The sequence below is a fragment of the Carassius gibelio genome, chromosome B5 (genome assembly GCF_023724105.1).
Source record: "Carassius gibelio isolate Cgi1373 ecotype wild population from Czech Republic chromosome B5, carGib1.2-hapl.c, whole genome shotgun sequence".
Classification (NCBI taxonomy): domain Eukaryota; kingdom Metazoa; phylum Chordata; class Actinopteri; order Cypriniformes; family Cyprinidae; genus Carassius; species Carassius gibelio.
The window spans coordinates 35,713,930-35,739,533 of record NC_068400.1 but is presented as its reverse complement, the minus strand read 5'-3'; the positions used below and the strand labels follow the sequence as shown (position 1 = coordinate 35,739,533).

The 25,604-nt window shown below is 36.2% G+C and overlaps 3 protein-coding genes and 2 long non-coding RNA genes across 8 annotated transcripts in view; all 5 read right to left on the bottom strand.

Annotated features, from left to right (window-relative positions):
* Position 1: 1 nt before the first annotated feature.
* entpd2a.2 (ectonucleoside triphosphate diphosphohydrolase 2a, tandem duplicate 2) lies at positions 2-3,960 on the bottom strand. Its single transcript, XM_052556335.1, has 9 exons — positions 3,789-3,960; positions 3,221-3,338; positions 2,963-3,113; positions 2,573-2,732; positions 2,231-2,458; positions 1,871-2,134; positions 1,261-1,380; positions 813-947; positions 2-734 (listed from the first exon to the last, which is right to left on the bottom strand). Exons 1-9 carry the CDS (start codon positions 3,894-3,896, stop codon positions 531-533), a joined length of 1,488 nt encoding a protein of 495 aa, XP_052412295.1. The 5' UTR covers positions 3,897-3,960; the 3' UTR covers positions 2-530.
* Positions 3,961-4,822: 862 nt separating this feature from the next.
* On the bottom strand, positions 4,823-13,689 carry LOC127957699 (ectonucleoside triphosphate diphosphohydrolase 2-like). The gene is made up of 9 exons (XM_052556334.1): positions 13,481-13,689; positions 9,637-9,754; positions 8,695-8,845; positions 7,839-7,998; positions 7,506-7,733; positions 7,154-7,417; positions 6,730-6,849; positions 6,341-6,475; positions 4,823-5,589 (listed from the first exon to the last, which is right to left on the bottom strand). The coding sequence occupies exons 1-9, from the start codon at positions 13,607-13,609 to the stop codon at positions 5,386-5,388; spliced, it is 1,509 nt and encodes a 502-aa protein (XP_052412294.1). The 5' UTR covers positions 13,610-13,689; the 3' UTR covers positions 4,823-5,385.
* Positions 13,690-14,110: 421 nt separating this feature from the next.
* Positions 14,111-17,453, bottom strand: LOC127957702 (uncharacterized). Its single transcript, XR_008153829.1, has 2 exons — positions 17,299-17,453; positions 14,111-15,622 (listed from the first exon to the last, which is right to left on the bottom strand). It is a non-coding gene; the product is annotated as an uncharacterized LOC127957702 (long non-coding RNA).
* A 1,006-nt stretch (positions 17,454-18,459) lies between these two features.
* The window catches only part of grin1b (glutamate receptor, ionotropic, N-methyl D-aspartate 1b), a 28,439-nt gene continuing 21,294 nt past the window's right edge, over positions 18,460-25,604 (bottom strand). For all 4 annotated transcript variants that reach the window (XM_052556329.1, XM_052556331.1, XM_052556330.1 and 1 more), the window contains one exon: positions 18,460-20,390. In XM_052556329.1, coding sequence (XP_052412289.1) covers positions 20,325-20,390 — 66 coding nt within the window. In that variant the 3' untranslated portion in view covers positions 18,460-20,324. The remainder of the gene's footprint in view (positions 20,391-25,604) is intronic.
* On the bottom strand, positions 20,397-22,961 carry LOC127957701 (uncharacterized). The gene is made up of 3 exons (XR_008153828.1): positions 22,911-22,961; positions 22,713-22,782; positions 20,397-22,005 (listed from the first exon to the last, which is right to left on the bottom strand). It is a non-coding gene; the product is annotated as an uncharacterized LOC127957701 (long non-coding RNA).

Here is a 25,604-nt window from a genome sequence, read left to right as displayed (position 1 = left end):
CAATAATACACTTGTCTTTATTATACCAATTATAGATTTAACTACAACTCTGACTCTTGGACAAAATAAAATAAAACAAAATAAGAAATAAAAAATAATAAGAAGTACTGTGTGTAGTACAAAGATGTAATGAACTGTGGGCTTCTGTTTAGGCGATTGAGGATCAGAAACTAAGAGCTTTATGCAACAGTGTGTGGCTAAAATAGAAATATTTCCTTTTTTTTTTACATTTCCACATTCACCAAAGTCCTTACGAAGTGGAAGCAAGGTCTTTTAAAGACCAGATAGGATTTCTGAAATTTTAGTGTGCTGGTTCTGTTTTTCTGAAGAGGTCTTTACATATGAATTGATGTCAACTTAATATGCGTCTTTATTATTTCCACATCAATTTTACTGCAAATTACACTAACATAATCTGATGTAAGAAAAAAAATAAAAAAGGGTCAATACAAAAGTTTATACTTTTTCATATGCTGCAAATACTTACAGATTTTCCCGTAAGGACAGAAAAACTCTTTAGTGCATAAAGATCAACAACATAATTTAGTGGCATTCTTCTGGTAGGTTCGCAGCAGAAAAATTATAGACGCGATAAGAAAGAGTGAGAAGAGGAATACAGCAGCACGCCAGGCATCTGGGAGCAGTGTTTTTCTCACAAGCACATTTTCAGTTGGCAGCAAGTTGCTTAAACTTAGCATGTAGCCAAGGGACCAGCCAACAGAAGTGTCTTCAGCCTGCAAACCAAAGCAACAAGTTGACGTATATAACTATAACTTAAAATGGCATATAAAGCTGTCTTCCTTAGGGCTTACCTTCTCCCGAAAGGAGATGCGAGGGAAGGAGAGATCATTGAAACCATATCTATTGATCAGGAGCACCTGCAGAAGGATTGAATCTGCACAGTAATCCCTCAAATGGTTCCCCTCATCAGGAAACGTATTTTGCATCTGAGAGAGAGGGAGTTAGAAAGAGATATTGCCTGGGGACATTTTTTACATTTCATCACATTTAAGTTTAATTAAAAACTAGGCTTAGGAATTATTCGCTCTGACAAGTCTGGTAAAACACTTGACAGACAAACAGCTAAAACAGCTTCAATATTTCATCAGTTGTTAATGATTGAATCAAACAATACAAAGCGAAAATATGCCTATAATTATATATATTTTCATAGAGGAAAAATGCAAGTTCTCTTAATCGGTTGTTGTAGAATGTTCTGACAAGTCAACTTAAAATTGCAGGGCTCCAAATCAGATTTACCTCCTGAAAGCTCATGTTGCAGACAACACGGATGGCATCCTTTAAATCAGCTGGAGACGTGATGGTGATGCCTGCAGCTTTCTGGAGGAACGAATGAGTGTAGAAAAAAGCAGAAAACGCCTGCACCAAATAAACAGGAATTAGCTAGTGTAGGCCTTAACACATTAAAACAATGCAGCGCATCTAGGGATGCAAAGCAGTGCTTTATTCACTAAGAAGAACTGACTCATTGGAGACATTAGTAAAGGGAATCAAATTACAAGACTGCACTGTTTGATTGTTATTCACTAAAAAGAACCAACTCATTAAAGTCATTTATTTTGCTATCGTATACTTGTAGTGCTGTCTTGTTCATGCTATATATTCAGTAGCATTGTTGCAGCGTCATGAGTAAAGTAAGAGTATTTTTGTAAAATTGTTCATCTCTGTTAAAGGAAGTATGCAATACCAAAGGTTATTAGAACTGAGCGTCATTTGGTTTTGTTATTATTTTAGTCATTAAGGTTAGGGTAACCCTAACCCTAACCCTAACGGCATATTTAAAACAATACAAAAGAACTGAATGCACAGGGTTTAAATGCTCCATATAAAGCACTCTAGAAACTCGTACCATAAAGTTTCCAGTAATGTTGGGCTGGAAGACTCCATCAAAAGAGCATCTGGAATAAGAACAGTTGTTAAATGAAAAGAGACGAGAAACGTTTCCCAGGCATTGATCGTAGTTCCCTGTGCCTTTGATTTGCAGGACATCTTCAGGTTTATAATGAGTTTGTCTTTCATTGCATGGAGTATCAAACACACTGCTCAGCTTTACGGAGTCACTGTAACCTGCAGGATAGCAGGGGTGAACTATGGAGCGGTCTGAACCCTGAGTCTATAAGATATAAAGAGAAAACATCAGAAGATACACTCTAAATATGATCAAATCAGTTAATCAGTTAATCATTTAGACTAAAGGTCTGCACTTAACCTTCATCAGAAGTGCCAGCAGTCTGAATAACACCTGATTTCTCCCATAACACAGAAAGCTCTGAGTGTAAATCTGATAGTCTCGTCCGTACAGCCGCAGTTTCATCAGATTGTCCTTGTTCTCCACCGTCTGTTTAGTTTCAAAGGTGATCTGAGTGGAAGCTCCACCCAAGTCTAGCGCACCAGCTGTGTCTCTGCCTGGAGACAGCCAATGACCCACAAAACCATACTAGAGAAACAAAGGATGAGATAGAGAGAGAGTCTACATAAAATCAAGTAGCATCTGTAAAATATGCTCTGAAATTTTTATCTTTGAACATCAAAAAAGAACTTCTTCCCTTACCGTAATAAATTTCTCAAGCAGGTAGTTGACTGTGACCCACCCATAAGCTCCCTCCTCTTGTCCACTTAAGATGGTGGCTCCTTTGAAGCTGAATGGGTAGGTCTTCAGTTTGTCTGCCACTTCCTTCAAAATCTCATCTGACTCTTTAGGTTTAGAAATACTGTGTGATTGGACAAAAACAGAAATATATTTGTTATCTGTGACTCATTTTGTAGCTTTCCGATCTATTAATCAGCACAAACTTTTACAGAGTATAAACATGTGACGTGAAACAGCATTGTTGTACAATTTGTTGTTGTGACAGTGGGCATTGAGAAAAGTTAGAAATAAAAAACATCTAATATATTACATCTATACATCTAAAATTAATCATTGATATTTCTGACTCACTGCAGTAGTCTCATGCCCGCTGTGGCTCCGAGATACACAGGGGTGAGTTTGTGTCTTGACTTTGGGATTTCCTGCATGGCTTTTTCCATGCATTCCTCAAGACTACTGGCTGCTCCTCCTTTGTTACCCGCATAACTGGAGATCCCACCTCCTGGGTAGGAGAGAGAAAAATAATAATTAGGAAGATACTTTGAAAATTTAGATGAATGATAAGTGTGAAACTGCATGATTATTTTTTTCTTCAATATACTTACTCACCTTTCACATGACACTCGCTGTGTTGACTGACTATACCAGTACCGTTCTCCTTGTCTGCAGGCCATTTGTAGATAAACATAGAAGTATGAGAGGATCCAGCATCCAGGATGATTCCATACTGAGAACAAACACAACCGAAGTCAAGATCAAATCAAAGCTAAAGCAAAAAAAAAAAACTTTTTAATTAGTGATGATAGCACTCATATTTGACTTTTTGCAGCTATTTATTATAACAAAAATAAATGACTAAAAATATATCTTAAGTGTTCTTTCAAATCAATTAGATGAATAAGAGCTTTCACAAAAATCTATTTAATGTTTCTGATCTGTTCATGGAAGGAGCAACAGCAATCATTCGTCAAAAGCAACAAGTCAGAGTGTCATTAAATTTGGCAGTTGAGAGTCATTGGCTGCCTCCCAAATGCCAGAAAGAGATTAATCTTCCTCCCGACAGATTTGTTTTCTGTAGTAAAATCCAATAAAAACTCTCTGTCTGGACAGCCTTGTGTCGTCTTCCTCAGATTTGTAGCCTATTTTTGATTTCTTTGAACATCAAAAGTGTCATTACCATGAGCTGTGCTTGTCCTTTGATCTCTTCAGTGTTGATGACGAGCAAAAGAATGCCTATAAATGAAATTAACAGAGCTGCAATTGCGGTACATATTGGCAGTTGCATTGTAATCTACTGTAAACAAAAAACATTGACATTTGCTGAACGACTACTGTATAGTCAACTGCAGTGAGGATGTGTAGATTTCTGTCTCTGACACGTTAGTTAACCAACCTGTCAGACCTGCTTGGGCATGCAAACCATATCATCTATATTAGTTATTTTAAACCTTATATAAAACATCTGACTGCCAAAGTGTGTATTTTTTTTTATTTTTTTTTGCTGCTGACCTAAAACTTTTTGATTGTGTGTTATGACTTTATACTTTTTGATTGTGTGTTAAACCTGTATCCTGTGTGCTGATGTTCAGCTTGGGTAACTCAGTCAGGGCTTTTAAATGGTCCACACAGTTGGTTGTATATAGTGCACTGCTGGAATAAGATATATTTACATAGAAGTTAAAGCAAACTTTTAAGGGGTCAACAGAAGAAGCATCACTGTTTTTATGCCTTAAAAAGTCTAGTGGTCAGGGACTGTGAAGAACAAAGACACAACACTTCTCAGGCATGCAAATAAACATCAATCTGACACTAGGTGGCATTAGAGAAAAAAAAAAAAAAGTGTTGTTCCTCATTAATAACAATAGACAATATGCTTTTGAAAAAACCCTATGCATCTAAAATGAACAAACTCAGTAGGAATAATTTAAAAATGGAGGCCACATATAGGATAGCTATTGATTGCATTCCAAAAGTCCTGGGGAAAACATAAATATATGTAAAAGTGAACAGATTCTGTTCAGATTCAAGACATTTAAAGATCTTTTTTTTTTTTAAACAGTCAGTAGTCTGTTGTTACATCAGTCTTGAACATAATTAGCTGTGGGTGGTGTTAGGTGGAGGGACATTCTCATTCTTGAGAGCATTTAATTGGACCAAAATCTGTGCATCAGCATCATTAATACAAGGACAATACAAGGACAAAAGGCCAAACACATTCAGTGTTTTATTATATCTACAAAGTACAGAAAAATTAGTAAACACTTAAACTTATTTAATATTACAAAAGCTTTCCTGATTCAGCAGAAATAGAAGCAGCCAAATACATTTCAAAATCAAATACATTCTTCTATTTGCATAGTTACATTTTCAAGATATTCCATTTTGAATGTTTCAGTGCTTTTGACTTTGGTTTACAGAACATAGCACACAAATAAATCTAGAAAAAGGTTTCAAAACAAGAATACATCATAGGATATTAAGGCACAGCATAGCATACATAACAAACATTCAACATTATGAAAAGACAGACATCTTGAAATGAATGTTCTTGATTAATTAGATTTAACACTTCTAAAATTAAGTCTCCTGTTGTACAGTCTCTTCTAAAATGAGCATTTATATAAAATGTGCTTGATAAGAAATTGGTGATTGAAATGAGATAGGTTTGAGGAAATGTGATACAAAAAGTCTTTTGTGCATCTGTCTTGTTTTCAATGTACTGTAAACAGAAGCGTTATAATGTACATAGGGAGCAAAATAACTTCATTAAATCATTAAATGACATTACCAGTGTCTTTCTTACGGATGGCTCGCAACAAAAAATATAGCGCCACAATAAGAAGGAAGCAAAAGAGGACAATCAGAGCACTCCAGGCGCCGGAGCGCAGTGATTTCCTCAGTAAAACATCTTCAGCGGGCAGCAGGTTACTTAAGCTTAGCATGTAGCCAAGGGACCAGCCAACAGATGTACCTCCCGCCTGCAAACCAATGCAACATGTCAGCTTTTTTTTACCAAGAGGGGTCTACTTATTCACCAAGCTTTAGGGAAAAGATCACAGAAAAATAAAAATGTAATGAAAATACTACTCACCCTCAAAACATTTCTCACCCTCAGGCCATCCAAGATGTAGATGAGTTGGGTTCTTCATCAGAAAGAATGGAGGAATCTAGCACTACATCAGTTGCTCACCAACGAATCCTCTGTAGTGATTGGGTACCATCAGAATGAGAGTTCAAACAGCCAATAAAAGCATTACAATAATCCATCAATTAATGTCCAGTGAAGTGTTAAGCTTCATGCTTTTATTACCAAATCTCATTCTGATGGCACCCATTCACTGCAGAGGATCCATTGGTGAGCAACTGATCCAATGCTAAATGATTTCAAATCTTTTCTGATGAAGAAACCAAATAATTATAGGATGACCTGAGGGTGAGTATATTTACAGCAAATTGTATTTTTTGGTGAACTATTCCTTTAAATCAACACAAAAATCTATTTTACTCCGGTTTTTAAATTAAGAATAAAATAAAATATAGTACTTGATTTTATTCATGTGAAATTGACCGGACAGTGAAAAGTGCTCTCTATGTGACAAATGTTTGGAAGGAAGAGGTTGAAGAATTAGAGAGTTTGGTGATATCAAAAATAAATGTTGTATGCCTATAAATAGGGAATGTGCATTAAGGAGGTAAATGGTGTCAGTTTTTGCAAATAGGTCTAACTACCTTCTTCAGGAAGGAGATGTGGGGGAAAGAGTGAAAATCAAAGCCATATCCATTGAACAGGAGCACCTGCACAAAGGCAGAGACTGTGCAGTAGTCCTTCAAACGGCTTTCCTGACCCGGAAACTTAGTTGTCATCTAGAGCAAAGGAAATGAAAGAGAAAGTTGAGAGGAATATCTGAAAGTCATTTAATAAAAGTTGGCTAAATAAATAAGTTAAATATTCAATACTGCTTCATAAAAAAGACAGTGTATATATAAAACAACATCTTCATATAAAATAAAGTACTGTTAAGTTAAGAACCTGAGACTCTCAATCAATGGTTGGTTGCTGAGATATGGGGAAAGTCATCTCAGAATAGCAGGGCTCAAAATTAGCTCAGGGGCAGTACCTGCTGAAAGCTCATGTTGCAGACAACATGGATAGCGTCCTCGAAATGTTCTTGGGATGTGATGCTCATGCTTGTTGCTTCCTGAAGAAAGGAATGTGTGTAGAAAAATGCAGAAAATGCCTGTGCCAGAGATAGAAAAAACTGGTGATGGAGAGGCAGATTGCATAATCATAATAGTAACACATGCAATCATGAATTCCTTTTCTGAGTGTCCAGAAAAGGAATTCATTATTTATTTTAATGCTTAGAGCGGTCTCACTTAACTGCTTACATGTTAACCAGTAAAGACATTATGTTACCAAAGGCATAAGAGATGAAGAAATAAACTGCATGTTATGTTGGTTGATAAAATATATTTGAAAAATAAATCAACTGAATGCACAGGGTTTAAATGCTCCATATTAAGCTCTCTAGCAACTCGTACCATAAAGTTTCCTGTAATGTTGGGCTGGAAGACTCCATCAAAAGAGCATCTGGAATAAGAACAGTTTTTAAAGGAAAAGAGACGAGAAACGTTTCCCAGGCATTGATCGTAGTTCCCTGTGCCTTTGATTTGCAGGACATCTTCAGGTTTATAATGAGTTTGTCTTTCATTGCATGGAGTATCAAACACACTGCTCAGCTTTACGGAGTCACTGTAACCTGCAGGATAGCAGGGGTGAACTATGGAGCGGTCTGAACCCTGAGTCTATAAGATATAAAGAGAAAACATCAGAAGATACACTCTAAATATGATCAAATCAGTTAATCATTTAGACTAAAGGTCTGCACTTAACCTTCATCAGAAGTGCCAGCAGTCTGAATAACACCTGGTCTCTCCCATAACACAGAAAGCTCTGAGTGTAAATCTGATAGTCTCGTCCGTACAGCCGCAGTTTCATCAGATTGTCCTTGTTCTCCACCGTCTGTTTAGTTTCAAAGGTGATCTGAGTAGAAGCTCCACCAAAGTCTAGAGCACCAACGGTGTCTCTGCCTGGAGACAGCCAATGACCCACAAAACCATACTAGAGACATGAAAGAGAAAAATGTAGGGTAATGGCCAGTACCAAATTTAGTAAAGGACATTCAGATGTTGTGAAATATGCAGTATGGCTAACAATATACTGTACCTTGATGTAATTCTCAAGCAGGTAGTTGACTGTGACCCATCCATAAGCTCCCTCCTCTTGTCCACTTAAGATGGTGGCTCCTTTGAAGCTGAATGGGTAGGTCTTCAGTTTGTCTGCCACTTCCTTCAAAACCTCATCTGACTCTTTAGGTTTAGAAATACTGCGTGATAGGACACGAGTGCATTTTTTTTTTTTTTTTTCGAAAAATGTCACTGTTAATCTCTTTTCTCTCTGTATACTTTTTTTATGATTATTTGATGGATAGAAATTCAAAGAACAGAATTTACATTGAACTAAACAATTTGTAAAACTTTAACTTTTCTACGGAGCCCCGCACATGACATGCAAGAAAAAAAAATTGTGCGCACGATTTACTAATTCGTTCCCCCAATTTACTGAAACGTGCACACGATTACTATTGCGTTCCCTCGATTTACTATTGTGTTCCCTCGATTTACTATTGCGTTCCCTCGATTTTGCAACATCGAGTGAACGCAATAGTAAATCGAGGGAACGCAATAGTAATCGTGTGCATGTTTTAGTACACTGAGGGAACGAATTAGTAAATCGTGCACACGATTTAGCCTTATATTTTTTCCTGCATGTCATGTGCGGGACTCCGTACTCTTCTGTCACTTTAGACCAATTTTATACATCAGATTAGCTGATAGATTTTGATAGATTGGCTGATCAAAAGGGTTCATGTTTTTTTTTTTTATAACAATTTTACTGATCCCAAACAAACAGTAGTGTGTATTGCAAGTTATAAGAGGTAAGTTATTTAGGATAATGATAAATTTGTCATATGTGGTTATAAAAGCAGCTTTAATCAAAAAGCGATGAGTTTCTGACTCACTGCAGTAGTCTCATGCCCGCTGTGGCTCCGAGATACACAGGGGTGAGTTTGTGTCTTGACTTTGGGATCTCCTGCATGGCTTTTTCCATGCATTCCTCAAGACTACTGGCTGCTCCTCCTTTGTTACCCGCATAACTGGAGATCCCACCTCCTGATTAGAGAAAGTGAGAGGGAGAGAGAGGTCAGTTCATCAGACAACTGAAAAGAATAACAGAATTCCATTTAATACCTACGAACTCTGCATGGGGAAGAACAATCAGTTCTTATTTCACTGCCTGGAATGCCACGGACACTTGACTACCATAAATGCAACCAGACATGTTTTTAGGTGACTATTCCAGATGTTTCCGTAGAACATTGCCACTCAGCAATATTTGAGGGGTACTAAGAGTTCAAGATCCCAATTCTGTGAATGTCAGATCTCTAAAGAAGAGTGGAAGACTGAACCAAAGTGATGCAATTTTAAAAGGGCAAACTTAAGGCACCACCATGAAAAAAAGGAAACGGGCAACAATGTGTTGCAATTCAGCACTCTTCTTAACAATTCCATATCTCAGTCCAAATGAACTTCAATGCAAATGTTCAAGCAGTGAACAAAAATCAAGAATTCATTTACTACAATTCATATAATGAATTAAAACATTTGACGTTGTCATTTAGATTTTGTAATGACTGTTCTGTAAGTAACTTTTGACAAGTGTGATACATTTTAAAACAAAGATTTGGGAAATTGTTTCTAAAAAAAGAAATAAATGTAGACAAAACCATTTATTTTAAGCTACAGTATTGCACAAGGTTTTATCAATCTCACATCCCTGTTGGACCATTCTTTTTCTTTCAGTCTTATTGCCTGACATTTACATTTAGTCTCATACCAGATATTTGGATCCAAGACACTTTCAAATGAGGAACATCATAAGCCATTTATCATAAAATACTCACCCTTGGCATGACACTCGCTGTGTTGACTTACTACGCCGGTACCGTTCTGCTTGTCAGCTGGCCATTTGTAGATAAACATAGACGTATGAGAGGATCCAGCGTCCAGGACGATTCCATACTGAGAACAAACACAACAGCATAAAAAAGAGGCTGAGGAGGCTAAAACCTGTGGTGACAAGAATTTGGTTGCAAGGGGAGACATGCATACACAGACACACTGCCAAAATATACACCTTGAATTTGCTTTCATGCAAATGCTTTTATCCAGCAAAAAAGAACACATTAAATTCAAAAGTGACAATAAAACATTTATAATGGTACCCCAATGGTTTCTATTTCAAATAAATGCTGTTCCTTTGAGCTTTGTATTCAACAAAAACTCCTGAAAAACATGCATCACAGCTTAAAAAAAACAAAACAAAAAAAAAACAGCACAACATTGACAATAATAAGAAACGTTTCTTGACCACCAAATCAGCATATTGGGGAAAACAAATTATTAAGGATTTATGAAAACTGGAGTAATGGCTGCTGAAAATTCAGATTTGAATATATTTAAAAAAAAAAAGGTTATTTTTAATTTTCTAAAAAATCTGAAAATTTGTCTTTTTTTTATTATTGAAACATGGACTAAATGACATGATTGAAATCTGACATGAGTTTATTGATAATTGATTGATCAGTTTGCCATTTTATTCCAGACTTCACTCCTGGATGATGGATTCTACGCAGAGTCACACTTCAACTAAGTTTAATGGTGCAAAACTTAAATATTTAGTAGTGTGTGATAACTTGCACATAGCGGGTGTAACCAGCTCCAGGTAATTTCATGTAAAGTCTCATGCTGTTAAAAACAGGGTGTGTATTTGAGAATAAGACATGTGAGAACTACATTAGCTTTTACTGAAAAATCTCCTCTTCGGTTAGAATATGAATTTGTAACTTACGGTTGATAAATGTAAACATATTAGATGCAGCTAATACTTGAAGTTTTCTAATTAATTAACCTGTCCAGTTTACAACTCTACTAGATGCATCTTGTTGCTTTAAAAACTCATTTATTAGACAATTCATAATGCAATGCTGATTATTCAAGTGAACATGACTCACCTCTTTTGCAAATATAATTTACTTAAATGTTTCTTTGAAGTAGTGTTAAATATTTGCTCAATGATTATAAAACAACCTAAAGATCAAGAAATAACAAGCCTCATTTACATATGCCACAGACTTTTGTTTTCATCCCTTCCTTTTAACGCACACACCTGCAGTACATGCTTCCCAAAGGATTGTGTATTTTGGGGCAAGACGCTGCCTGAACTTTATTCATTTCATGCAAACCATGATAATCTCTTCAAAGTACATATATCTTGCCTTCCAGACTTTGCCTACAGTTTGCATACAGCCATTTTAGCTTAGTATAATAACGGTGTCTAGCAGCTCTTAAGTTCAATAGGCGACTCAAAACATGTTCAAGTTTGCCTTTCTATGTCAATGTGACTCTGCTTAGATTGTGCCATCAGCCATCTGTGTACATAGGATTCAAGAAATGATGTTACCCTGGAGCTAAACCGAATTGTCAAAATATGACGAAGGACAGTTAAGTAATCTAACAGTAATGGGTGTGTACGAGGAAAATATTGGAACAAATACTATATGCACAATTCCCAGATCTTCAAAAGCACAATGACTCACGGTCATGTTTCTAAGAAGGAAAAGGGATTAAAGTATTGAATTAAAACTGCTTGGAAATACAAACAATGAGATCCAGCCAATATGACCAAGAGCTTTTATGTGCATAAGACTGTAAATCAAAAAGAGAGTGCAGCTGGAGAAATATAGCTCAACTGCTACTATCAGATTTAAAAAAAAAAAATATTTAGTTTGGCAAGTTGGCCATCAGGTATAATTACATTGCATGGTCATGCAGGCAAAGGCAACTAATGGTTAATATTTGTCATGAAATATTATTATTGTAACAGTTTTTGTCATTCTGAACACTTTATTATTTGTATGACAACATTAAATAGAAATGAAACTAACTTCAATATCTAACTGACAAGAACATCTATTAGGAATGATTTTATTAAACATAAGATTCTATAAAATTACAAATCATCTGCACTAAGCTTTTATTGTTGTGTTTAAATGATAACTGGGTGGTCATTTACAAAAAGTATGTAAAGATGTATTTCATTATTTGTGAGGGTCTATTTTAAGCACTGTGACACGTTTAAGGCTGTCCTGATGGATTATGATCATTAAATTGTACTCTATTATAAGCTAACATGAACCATGTCAGATTTATGATCATTAGCTCTGAGCTGACATAGATGATGTTCCACAAACCAGCCTGCCATGCCTTTCTGAAATGGCATACACCAAACTGGACGACTATGAACTATTTTGTTTTTGTCTTTTTAAAAAGTGAATTAAACCAATTTTTAATACGCTTAAATTTAAACAACTGATATTTGGTTAATTTTGTGATTTTATTCAGTTGTTCCACTACAGTTAATTTAGGAAAGTGGTAGTATTGTGCAAAAAAAATAAAAAAAAATAAAAATAAAAATAAAAAAAACCCTGACCTATCTCCCCTTTTTTCACACAACAACTTTACTGTTATGGATATTCATATAACTGTGATGTCTAAATGTCTTTATTTATATCCCAGAAAGCATATTGCTCTGAAATGAGCAGCTGCAGATATACAGCAAGTTAACTGAACCTCCTTCTCTATTTCATTGTGGCCTTGATGTTAGTCTAAACCTACATTCAGGTAACGTCTCCTCTGTTTCATTCCTCTGAAAGCATTTCGGCCTGATGTGACAAACTGCAGATACACAGCAAGGTCATTAAACCTGAGAAGGCAGCATTATAGGTTACCGAAATCCTTTACCCCTCACTATTTCACACACAAAACAGCTTAAATGCTACCAAAAATTTACACGGGTGGTGATGAAATGTATTTATTTAGTATCTCATAAAGCATATTGTTTTGATGTGAGCAACTGCAGATATTCAGCAGGGTGACCAACACGGATCCATTATAGATCACTGGTCACCAAATCACACATCATAAGTTACCAAAATCAGTTTCTCCTCTCACAATGGTTTAAAAGTTATCCACATTAACTCTGGTGATTAACTCTTTTATTTATTTACTTTTATATCTTGAAATGTGAACCTGCCCCAAAAAACTAGTCATAAAAAGGTCTTTGTTTTTTTTTTTTTTTATACACCATCATTATACAAGTTCTTAGTGATGCATATTACTAATCAAAAATTAAGTTTTGATATATTTATTGTAGGGAATGTACAAAATATCTTCATGAAACATGATCTTTAGGACCACTTAATATACTGATGATTTTTGGCATAAAATAAAAATATCATTTTGACCAATTCAATGTATGTAACATATTGTTGGCTATTTCTAATGTAGCTACCTATGTTACTTATGGCTGGTTTTGTGGTCCAAGGTCACAATTATATATTGTATATTATAGCTATATTGTAAGAGGGAAAAATCACCCAAAAGGTCTTTATTATAACCGTTGCCGTTTTCAATCTGAGAGACTCTCCATGGTTTCTCTGGTGGTCCAAACTAGAGAGCCTTCTGAGGCACCTTGAGCAAGACAAGGCAGGTGAAACATGCAGAGGAAGCGCTCGTTATTATCTCTGCTCTACCGGAAACTGGTCGATATTATACAGATAAGCTGCTTATTTGTTCACAAGCTCTTATAACGCGCGCAGTGTAACGTCGCGGCAATTTGAAATGTTCCCTTCGCCTCTTTCGAGTTTGTAGCCGGTGTGTGTCACGAATGAGAAAAAATATTATTACCATAAACTCTGGGGGCTCTTTGAGGTCTTCCGTGGGTACGACGAGCAGGAGAATGCCACAGACTGCCAGAAACAGAGCCGCAGTAGCGGTAATGATCCGGCATTGCTGTTGGTTACCCATGGACACCATCTAAGCGACGCGATCCGCACAAGACAAATGACTGCGTCTGCGACGACATTCGTTGGCAAGTCAGGTATTGTGACGTGTGAAATACAGGCGGCAAACCCAAGTGGGCATGGCACTAACATTATTGTTGCTCGTCATGTGTCCGTGGCGCAACAGGTTCTCGCTGTTAGATTGTGTAGTCCAATAAATCATATAGTCTACTGTGATTATGAAAGCTATGAAACATTAAATAGTTACTGCCCAGGGCAAAATATTCAGATCGGTCAACACACGTTTACTTTTGTGACAGCATTCCCTAATAGCATGTCGCCAATGTGGTTTTAAGGCTATTAAAACGAAGCACAGAAATGTAGCTTACTAAAATAGTCCTATCAAATAATTGTGCATCTTTGTTTGCGCGATTCATTTTAGAAATAACTTATTGTGCGAAATTAAATAGCATTTAAAACACACGTGACAGTTTCCTCCAACCTGACAAAGTATCTTAAAAGACACATACTCACTGATTTAAAATCCACCTTTATTATATAGTTGAATTCTGTAAATGTACAGTATACTAGTGTGGTTGATTATATGATTATAATATTATAATTTTACTTAGGAAGACAAAATTCACAGAATTATTCTACATGCAGCTTATATTCCTTCACATTTTGAGTGGTGAAGAAGATTAACAAAATTTCAGAGAAAATCAAGTAGCTATTTATAGAACATTTTGATCTCCATTTGTAAACTGCTTCTTAAAAGAGCACACACACACACAAACTTCTAAATCTAACTTTTATTTACTGAGATATAACCCTTGTGAAAACACGCCTGTGACAACTGCCCCCACTAGTCTATTTTGTCAACTTTTATCACAAAAACCTCACTGCATTTTGTGTCTGACAGCCATTTGCACTCATACTTGGAAGCTGTGCATTGTATAAAGTTCATGCTTTGATGAAAGCTACAATGGCTTCTGTTTTTGTTTTTTCATTTTTTGAATGTGTGGTTTACGCTGTCTGAAGTGCAGATGTCTGTGAAGTGCTGAAACTGGGCTACATGGCAGGTTGTGTTGCGTCAAACAAGAAAACGCTTATCTCTGGATTCTGCAAAAAAAAAAAAAAAAAGTCACCAGGATTGTAAACAAATTGCAAAAACATCAAAGGTGTGTAACATGACCATTGTTGCACTTCGCTCATACTGCAGTGCAGAAAATGTATCGGAAACCATGAGTAGATGCATATATATGTCATAGAAAATGACTGCTTGTGTGCCAGGAGGATTTATTTAAAATTTAAGTGCATGCCTTATGCGATGTAAACACAAATTATAACCACAGACAATATGAATCATTGAACAGAGCTATTATAATTCAACAACTATTTACATTCCAATTTATATTCATATGTCTACAAGTGCTACTAATGATTCACTATACATTACTGCAGCCTATATATATATATATATATATATATATGTGTGTGTGTGTGTGTGTGTGTGTGTGTGTGTGTGTGCGTGTGCGTGTGTGTGTTTGTGTGTCAGGTTAAAGATAAAATGAATATCTCAAAAGTAGATATAGGGCTCTGTGCATTTTATAAACCCTGTTTCTCTCCCCCCAACCTCAGTCTCTGTGTGCCCTTTGGAACAGTCTTTATAAGCTGCTTTATACAGCATCACAGCTTCAGGCTTGGCCATATGAAGAAAGCATTTGCTGATCCATATCAAACAGCACATACTCCGAACTATGCTCTGGGTCCTGGCACATGTGGTTAACAATGAAGCACTGGTAGTTCCACAACAGAAGCAGCACCATGCCACACAGGGCCAGCAGTACCAGGCTGCCCAGCAGAAGGCGCTGTTTGTCCAGGAAGCATCCGTTCTGCCAGCCCTCGTCAGTGAGATGTGTGTACCGCCACAGAGATCTCTTCAGCACAGATCCTGGGCGCTGATGTGGATACAGAGACACCACGATATCTTTTGTTTGTGCTGTGCTCATTGTACGGGGAGTACTCAGAGATTCTTCCAAGCTGCCTGTTGTGGGAAAAACAAGCGGTAGGGCAGCAGAGATCAGATGAATATTGTAGTTCATGATGCACAGGTGTGGCTAGGGCTTATGTATGTAAACAATATTTTCAGATATAGAATTCATGAGTGTTAGGGTATAAATTAACTACATTTTCAGTAATGTGAAAGTTCTTTTTTTATTATTTTTTTTAATAGTGTTGTTTTTCCAAAGTATGGTTTCATAACCCCAGTGTAAAAACCAATGCTAACCTCCATATTAAATTACAGTTTTAGAACGACGATAATTCTGTCATTGATTACTCACCCTCATGTTGTTTTATACCCGTAAGGCCTTCATTCATCTTTGACACAAATTAAGATATTTTTCGATGAAACCTGAGAGCTCTTGGACCCTTCATAAATAGGATACTACCATGATCAAGGCACAGAAATGTAGCAAGGATATCAGTAAAATAGTCCATGTGGCGTCAGGGTTCAACCAGTATACGAAGCAGCAAGAATAATTTTTGTGTGCAAAGAAAATAATAGCAATATGTTATTTTACAACACTTCTTTTCCCTGAGTTACCGTTTTCTGCCATTTTGGAGAATAGGCCTACCCCAGAATGTAAAATACTTAATCATCCTTACATTCAGCATTGTGCACGCTTTATCCTGAACGTGAATAGCACTGATTACATTGATTACGTTCAGGGGTACTCTCCAAAATGGAGGAAGACTGTAACTTGAGGAGAAGAATTGTTGAATAATTTATGTTATTATTGTTTTCTTTGTGCACAAAAACTATTCTCGCTGCTTTGTAAACTTACGGTTGAACCCCTGATGCCACATGGAGTACTTTACTGATGTTCTTGATATGTTTCTGTACCTCGATCGTGACCGTATCCTTGCTGTCTATGGAGGGGCAGAGAGCTCTCAGATTTCTTATTTTGTGTTCCGAAGATCAATGTCTTAGTGGTTTGAAATGACAAGAGGGTGAGTAATCAATGACAGAATTTAAATTTTTGGGTGAACTAACCCTTTAAATTGACAATACAATAATTGCAGAATGGTTATGTAAATCTGGGTGTTTTTGTTGCAGTTATTCAGTATGAATTTAGGCCTACCTGTTCAAGTTTACTACTATCATTCTAAAAATTGTCTTTATGGCTCTGATTAAGTTAGACATTTTATCATTGTATTTTTTTTTATATATATATTTTTTTTATTTATAAAAACATTCCCCTTTAATGTAGTTAGCTTCTTTTTGTTTGTAGCTTGTAGTGTAGCGAACTACTGTTTTGATACAGTGGCTTGAATGTAGTTTAACTGCTTCAAATAATTCATGATTCAATGATTCATTTGTAGCTTGACAGGCTTTACTTTTCCTTACTTTGAAATGCATATAAATATCTTATACTGACTGGGTAATAAATCCAATCCTTGTATGCCAGCATATTTTGATCAAGTTTTTAACCAACAAATGACCTGAAATAGACTCTGGATAGAATATATTATATTTAAAAATAAACTAGACATTTATTATGGCTTTTTTTTTTTTTGACTCAGGGGTGCATCAAAAATGCCCCAGTTTACTGAAATACCACATTAACTAGATTCTGGTGAGAGGTAAGTACGCTGGTTCGTCTACGATGGCAACGATAAAACAGCACAAATGCAATATAAACGCCAATAAAAGCCTACCTCGCCAGTTGATGTAGAAGCAGTAGGACTGCTAGCTTAAGAAGACAAACAAGCATCAGGTTGCAAGATGCCCCAGGGTTTGTCCATTCACTGAACTCCTGTTTGGATTACTTCTGCTCAGAATGTCAAAGCAAACAGATTCAGAACAGCTCCTCCTCTCCTGTCTTGGCACAGCACCTTCTCCACACCAGATTGTGACCATGTCTGTTTAATGTGAGAGGCGGATTGTGCAATGATAATTATATTTCAGTGGTTTTAAAAATTATACTTTCCATCCATCAGACTGTGACAGTAGATACGAATGAATATTTCCCACAGTACATTATTTGCACCTACTGTAAGAAAACTCACAACTGCTTCCACATATTTCAGAAGATTAAAATAGATTTAGTCAGTTGTTGTTTTTTGCCTTGATCGTGACAGTGAAACAAATGTCTGTGCATGCTCTCACACTGTGCAATATCCCCATGAGACCAAAGTGGTGACAAGATACTGATGATAAACATTATTGTGGCATATGTCATATCTTTTTGAATATTGAAAGTGACTGAATGTACTGCGTTCTGAGTGATGAATTTTGTTCATGCTGGTAAACCCATTGAAATATTATATGTAATACATAAAACATACTGCACATAGAAAATATTCACATCAAAAACAGTAATGTTAATAAAATATGCGCTTGGTATTTAACCAAATATTCAGTAGTGCACTCACAAATAATAATAATATTTTTTTTAATAGGGCATTCAATGTGAAATTTCATAGTTAATTACAGAAGACAGCCAGCTGACCTTTGCTCTTAATCTTGTAGTGAATCCTCATATCTGATTTTCCGTGTTTCTCAAACACTCGCCTACCACTTCTAGTGCTCTTTTATTAAATAATTATGAAGATATTGATTTTCTGAAACTTTAATGTTTCTAACAAAAAGTAGGGCAGAGAGAGAACAGTGAGCATAAAGTTATTCAATCCAGGTTTCTTTTTTTTTCATTTGATATATATTTTATTGGCACACTGGAGTATAACAGTTATACATTTTTAAACATATATCTTTGTTTGAATTTAATTCTGGAGTTTTTCTTTTTTTTTTTTACACAAACAGTATTGGAATAGTCATCAAAAGCACATTTGGTAGTCAAGAAATATGGTGAAAGCAGATTTAAATGGCCTTGCAATATTTTAAAGCCTTAGAAATAATGCATGTTTGCATACAACAGTGAATGGGTTACATTGCTTTGTTTGTCAAAGATGTGCTTCCTCTTGAGCCTCACAAGTACTTCAGGCTGCACACTTTTATTAATACCCTGCCACCATCGTGGGTTTCCGCCACACAGATTTCAATTATATGTTCAAATATTAGCTTGATGGACACAGCAGTTGATATGGCAGCATATATTTTTCTATGAAGGATTGATTATGAATCCATAGAGAATTTGTGTATCTGCTTAACGTGTTACACACTTCATAATGAATTTCACAAAGCAGTCCACAGTCATGTTCACAGTAAAACTGGACTTCAGACACTTGCTGAACACAACCCAGCATAATATTTTTAGGCAAAGACCACCAAACCCTGAACCATGAATCTAATGGTTTTCTATAAAAACTCTCAATTTTAATCTAAAACATATATTGTTCTCATATTCGTGTGTTCATCTTATAAAACGGTTTCATAACTTACTGTTACAGTACACATAGTTCACATTCTAATCTTCTCACAACAGTTAGCAAAGCCCTCGGATTGATTGTTTGAGACAAACGATCTATACAGTGATCTAAATACGCCTGTTATTGGTCAGTATACTTTTAAAAGCCCACAGAAAAAGACGACTGACTCATAATATAAATTACCACTTTTGCTGATAACCATTTAACTAGTCCACAGAGCAAAAGCTTGGAACAAACGATGGAAATAGCATCTAGTGTTATTATTCCACACAGACAAAATATAATATATTATAATGACATGATGATATATATATATATATACATATATATCATATATATGAGGAAAGTTCCCCAGTGTGGTAGCTAAAAGATACTAGCTACCAGCTAACACAATGATACAGGAATTATTGCAGGGAATTTCAAGCAAGGTTCAAAATTAAGCTCAAAAATCCTGTAATAATATCTGCTTCATTACATCTACGCCACATTTTTTCATAAGCGGGTTCCTTTCGTTCATTTGAAGGTTTGTCTTTAAACTTTTATAATAAAACACGGTTGGATCTGCTACATTTAGCCCCTGGCAGGATAGACCCCATATAATATGCTGATATTCAGATAATTCTCGTTAAAAATTGTGTACAAAATATTAAAAACATAAATAAATAAAGTAGTGAAAAAAGATCCACAGTATGTGTCCAAAGCAACCTGGATAACTTCAGGAGAGTGTTCTGAAAATGGCAGTGAAGGGAGAGAATCACATATTAAGAAACAAAAGTGTACAGCCAAGTGCAACGATGATCAAAATGCGCCAAACTTTCGCCTACAGTAGTATTCATAGCTAAACAATTTCTACCCTAACCTACTTTTTCGAATCTAAATATACAAAGAAGTCAAAGGTAAGTTCTGTGTTTGCTCTTTTCAAATGGGAAAACATCAAAACACTACCAAAGTGTTGAGATAAGCTACATATATCTTAGGTGGAGGTAGAAAGACATATTATACATATGTACTGTATGTAACATAATTATGTCTGAATCATAAAAGTGAAAAACTGTTCAGTATTATTTTTTTTTGTTAAGACTGAATGATGACCTAATGTGGAGACACAGAAATCGGAATATATATATTTACATTTTAGATAAATGCAAAAAATTGTAAAAAGTGAAGCTGTGTGGCAGTGTGAATTTGCTCCAGTGTGGTTGAATTTGGCACAGTGTGTCCATTAAAGTTTCATATCCAGTGTGCATATGCTGAGACGGGGTGGATTTTGCTCAAATGACGGTGCTGAAGGTGTTGTCTCAAGCTTTTCCAGTCTCTCTCTTTCTGCCTGTCAAATTCTCTTTCTCTCTCCACTTTCACACCACTGTGCTCACAGAGGGGTCTGACAGGTTGAGCTGGCCGGTAATGTCCGTAGGATATGGCTACAGATGAGGAGGAAACAGAAAAAGGGAAAGTAAGTGCATATATATTTGCATAATCCTAAATATGCACTTGTTCTCCCGTGACCGGTATTTAGTTCATGTTGTTATGACGGAGGCGATCTCTCCACCCACTGCAAGCCATGTTTATCTGTCATCTAGAATAAGTTGTCTGTGATTTAAACACAGACAGACCTCCTCAGACTGCATTGTAAGGTAAATAGAGTGAACAAGGTCACAGATTCATTACTGCACAATTGCTTTCTTAAAGGATCATTGCTCACGCTTACAGTCCTAAATGAATATGCTTTCCTAAATGGGCACCGTATATCACATGCGAAAATGTCTACACAAGAACCCTGTAATGGCACAAACGGGAGCACTCTGTCTCCCAGCCCACGGCTAATCATTTACCTGACCTAGAAGTATTGTCTCCATAGTAACTGTCCTAATGAAATATGACAGCCGGACCCGATATGCAGCACAAGGTGCAGTTCATTTCAGTTCGACACAGGTTTCACCACCCGATAGCTCTCAATTTCTCTGAATCTACACTCTAAAAACTGCTGGGTTGAAAACAACCCAATTTGGGTTATTTTGACAACCCAGCGCTGGGTCAAAAAGGGACGAACCCAGCGCTGGGTTATTTTAACCCAACCAGTTGGGTTATCATATTTAACCCAGCCTGCTGGGTTGCCATTTTTTATGGTTTAAAATGACTATATTGCAGGGTTTCAAAAACCAGAGCGGGTGTTTTTTATCACTGTATTTCAGAAGGAAAACTACTGTATTTAGAAAATGTTCGATATCATTTCGCATGTGCTTGATAAGGCAGCGTTTGTGAGCTCAGCACCGCTCTGCAGCCGTTACCGGAAAAACCTACCTCTCCCGCTCTTAGCGCCTCCTGCTGGCAGAAAATAAACTCGCAGTGTAGCCATGTGGGGAAACAATGCATTTCTACGTTAAAATTAACCCAAATTGAGCTAGGCATTAAACCTACAAATGTTGTTCATTTTAAATATCACTTTTACACACAAATAATAATTATCAAAAGGAAAATATTTATTAAAAACAAGAGAAAAGTCAAAAAGTAACATGTTAGAAGAAATGCAGAAAAGGATGGCATTAACAGCTACAGAGTTCATAAAGCATTGAACATTTGATGAATATAACTGAATTAGGTTTTTTTCCAACTATTCTGGCATGACAGTACACAAATAAATCACAACATTAACTTTGATATTATAACATTTAACAGACGCGTGTGTGTGTGTGTGTGTGTGAAAGAATGTGAGCAGGTGTATGAATGACAGTGTAAACTCTTCTACTAAACAACACAGAAAAAGCATTTAACTTTTTTTTTTTTTTTACAAATTATACACTTACAGTTTGTTTCATAGTCCATGAATACAGATCATGCATCACGGTCAATTTTCATGATCTCTTTAGCATAACTGATGTAGTCATGAAGAAACCCCATCAGCACAGCATGTGACATCTTCTACATCATCCAGAGCAGCGTCCTCCTTTAAAACCACCGCTGCATCAGTTTAGGGGAAAGAAGATTCTCCTCTCTCACCAGGATTCATCCAGTCACCGCCTGTTCTTCATCAGTGGCCTAAGAGAAACACATTTAAAAAAATTAAACATTTAATTAAACTATCCATTTTCAGGTAGAGGTGTATTCACATCCGTAAGGATAGGTAAATAATCGGTTTTAAAGTTTCAACACTTTGTGTTGTTGTTTAATGTCTCAGTCCACCACAGCGCTCCAGAATGCTATAATGGCAGCACTAGTGTGAGGACAGGTGATATTGTTTGAATAAATATCGCTTTCAGAAAGCTTCTTAACTGAAACATTAAAACAGTCATGACATTCACATACCTCACAAATGTTCATGTACGTGGAGGGCTGCTCTTCAAACTGTTAGTTCAACAAATAAATAAAATGTTCATAATTTACTCTCCCCATGTTTTTCCAGACTCATACAAACTCTGCTCATTTTTTGGAAAAAATATGAATATATTTAATATTCTCTTTTTGTGTCCTCCATTGCTGGTCTGGGAGAGCAGTATTTTATTTTGAACATACATGTTTGCTATCATATAATTTAAGATGTATTCATATATAAATATCAGAATTTACTTCTACAATAACTCTATATTTATGAAGCTTGAAAATACTGATTATCTAAACTATAAATGGATTAACAAATATTATGAGAAAACTAAAAATATATTAATTTATGTTGTAAAGACAGACAAAAGTCTTATAGGTTTGGAATGACTTGAGGGCAAGTAAATTATTTTTTGTGTGAACTTTACCTCTAAGAGCGAAGACCAAGAATAATGACTCTCCAAATCAGACAAGACAACTCCAAACTTGGTTTGATTTCTGCAATAAAAAACACAGACATCAATGGGCTTAATGAAATGAGCACGTAATCACACTGTTGTTGCATCAAAATGTGAAGTAAACTGGCAGGAGACAACAGAAACATTTATTTTCTAAAAATAACTTACATAAAATCTCAAAGGAATGATGCTCTCCCATGTCTCTTGCTTTTAACATCTACAAAAACAAATATTATTTTACTCTTAGTAAAACACAACAACAGCTGATAACATGAAATTATGAAGTTTACTTGCCTTAAATGATCTTTCCCTCTCTTCCAAAGAAGATGAGAAAACCACCTCCTCACACAAGCAGACTTCTGTGTCCTTAACTCCAGTTAGTTTGAGTTCTGCAAAGAGGGACATCAATGGTTTCAATAAAATATTAACATATACATACATATATATCGTCGCTGTCCGATGAAAACCACGTATGTCCATTTTGCCGATTTTGAGATTTTTTGACGGATTGAATGTCCAGGTTCATTTCCGTATACAGTATGCTTCACATATCTAAATGGCCAATGAAAAGTTGTGAAATCATGTCATCTGATTTTCACGTATATCCATTTGGTGTCAAAGCTGTCAATCACGCCGCGTATCTCCCGCCCTGTGGAAGCATCTCGCCGGTCTCGTAAAGTTTCATCGAAGCTCAGCACTGGATAGCCGAATAACACCGTGAGGTAAAGTAAATAAACATAGCCTGGTGAGACAATGACTTTCCTTCATCGAGGTAAACGTTTCCCCCCTGACGCCAGACGTACGTCTAGGAGTGACAAAATTACGGTAGGACTGTGCAAACAAAGTATCTGTCTAGCATTACCATGTCAGTGTTAGGGGTGTGACGGTTAGTATATAACCGTGAGTTGAACACCGTCATTAGAACTTTATAACCGCCAAAACCGTGTCACTAAAATATTTTTTACAAACATTTTTTATCAAAAATTATTTTCATTTTTTAGATAGGATCATCAGATGCGCAATATATCGGGAGACATGGTTTTTACCACTTAATGAAGTTTTGTAAATCGTCAGACATGATATTTACCACTTCATTAAATTTTGCTTTGTAGAAAACCTTTCTTAAAAACGAATTTCGTTTTGAACAAATTTTATCTTAATTTTAATAGATGTTTCATCAACCAATTGCATGTATTTTAATAAATAAAAAGCAAATATAGCAGACAATGATAACCGTGACATGGAAGCACTGTGAACTAGAGCGCATCTCATTGTAAATGAAATTCAGCGTAGGCCTATGCCTCATACTCTAGCATTAAATGTTTTTGCTGCATCCTTTCCAGAACAGACAATTGCTTTTTTTTTTTTTTGCGGCTCGCATCAGCAAAGCATAGACCGCAAAACAATCAGCGGATGGCGGGCGGGTGCGGCTTTGAAATTTGCTAAAAAAAACTTTGGCTCGGATGATGAGTTTTGTGACAGATCTCCTTAATAAACGGAGGTCTGAAATCTCTGCCCCTTTACCGATCAGAGCGCGCGCTGAAACGGAGTTAACCCGCTATCTCCAAGATCAACCAATTGACTCTACGGCAGATCCACTAGCATGGTGGCGAGACAATATGAAACAAAATGAAACACGCTATGCCCCCCCCCCCCCCCCCCGACGGTTATGTTATGAACCGTCACATTTGACTCACGTCATAACTGTCATCACCAATTCTGAAACCGGCACACCCCTAGTCAGTGTATTGATTCATTGTCACTTCATAGTTTGCAAGAGACATTTAATAAATTTATAATTAATATTAAATAAACTAAGCGTATTTAATAAACTAAGACGTAGGCTATTTAATAAACTGAGCGTATTCATCTGTCAATATGAAACGTGACTTGGCCATTCTAATTAATGATCGGAAGAACGCGTATCGACCACCATTACTGTAAAATATGCACGTATGTCCATTTAAACTCAATTTTGGTCAAATGTGGATTATATCATTACACTGGCAAGAATATGGTTACATGTAAAGATGCCGTACCAAGTATGACAACGCTACATTCAACTGCTTTTGAAATACAGTGTTTTTTTCACTTCCTGAAAAGTAACCGTTTTGGACATACGTGAGTTTCATCGGGCAGCGACGATATACATACACACACATACAGACATATATATATATACATACAGACACACACACATATACATATATATATATATAAAATCACACTGTTTTTGCATCAAAATGTGAAGTTAACAGGCAGGACACAACATAAACATTAATTTTCTAAAAAAAAAAAAAAGTAATAATAACTTAACTTACATCAGTCTCAAAAGAATGAAGTTATCTTGTCTCTGGATTGCAACATCTAAAAAAACAACATTATTTTAGTCTTAGTAAAAATAAAGATAACTTGATGTTATTCTGAAGTTTACTCTCCTTAAACCGTCTGTCCCTCTCTTCAGAAGAACACCTCCTCCTCATCCTCACACAGGTCTGTGACTCCTCACACAAACAGCTTCTGTGTCTTTAACTCTCGGCGCGAGGACAATGAAGACAGGAAATATTACATGTAAAACATACTTTTAACAGTTACCACTTCAACAGCCTCAAAATAATTATGCTAGTCTTTACTACACAATGCCGTTTCCTTTAGGAGACAAACATACATTCAGTTTAACCGCGAAAAAAAAGACAAATTCACATGACCATAACCGTGACCATAACCGTCTGTTAACGCCTCAAAAAGTACAGATAATGTAAAACCTTGTGTAAATATGACAAAATACATTCACAGACGTTATATTAAAAGTACATCCTCCGTTCAGTACCGTTACATGAGACAGTTAAGACCTCCGTGTCT

What these genes read in the sequence shown, in the direction of transcription:
- LOC127957699 (XM_052556334.1), bottom strand. Translation starts at nt 13,609, where the DNA reads ATGGTGTCCATGGGTAACCAACAGCAATGCCGGATCATTACCGCTACT. An exon ending in AAGAGCCCCCAGAGTTTATG is followed by an intron (nt 9,755 to 13,480) that starts GTAATAATATTT and finishes GTTTGTTCTCAG; the next exon opens with TATGGAATCGTCCTGGACGC. An exon ending in TGCTGGCACTTCTGATGAAG is followed by an intron (nt 7,418 to 7,505) that starts GTTAAGTGCAGA and finishes TATATCTTATAG; the next exon opens with ACTCAGGGTTCAGACCGCTC.
- entpd2a.2 (XM_052556335.1), bottom strand. Translation starts at nt 3,896, where the DNA reads ATGCAACTGCCAATATGTACCGCAATTGCAGCTCTGTTAATTTCATTT. An exon ending in TGCTTGAGAAATTTATTACG is followed by an intron (nt 2,459 to 2,572) that starts GTAAGGGAAGAA and finishes TTGTTTCTCTAG; the next exon opens with TATGGTTTTGTGGGTCATTG. An exon ending in GCATCTCCTTTCGGGAGAAG is followed by an intron (nt 735 to 812) that starts GTAAGCCCTAAG and finishes TTTGGTTTGCAG; the next exon opens with GCTGAAGACACTTCTGTTGG.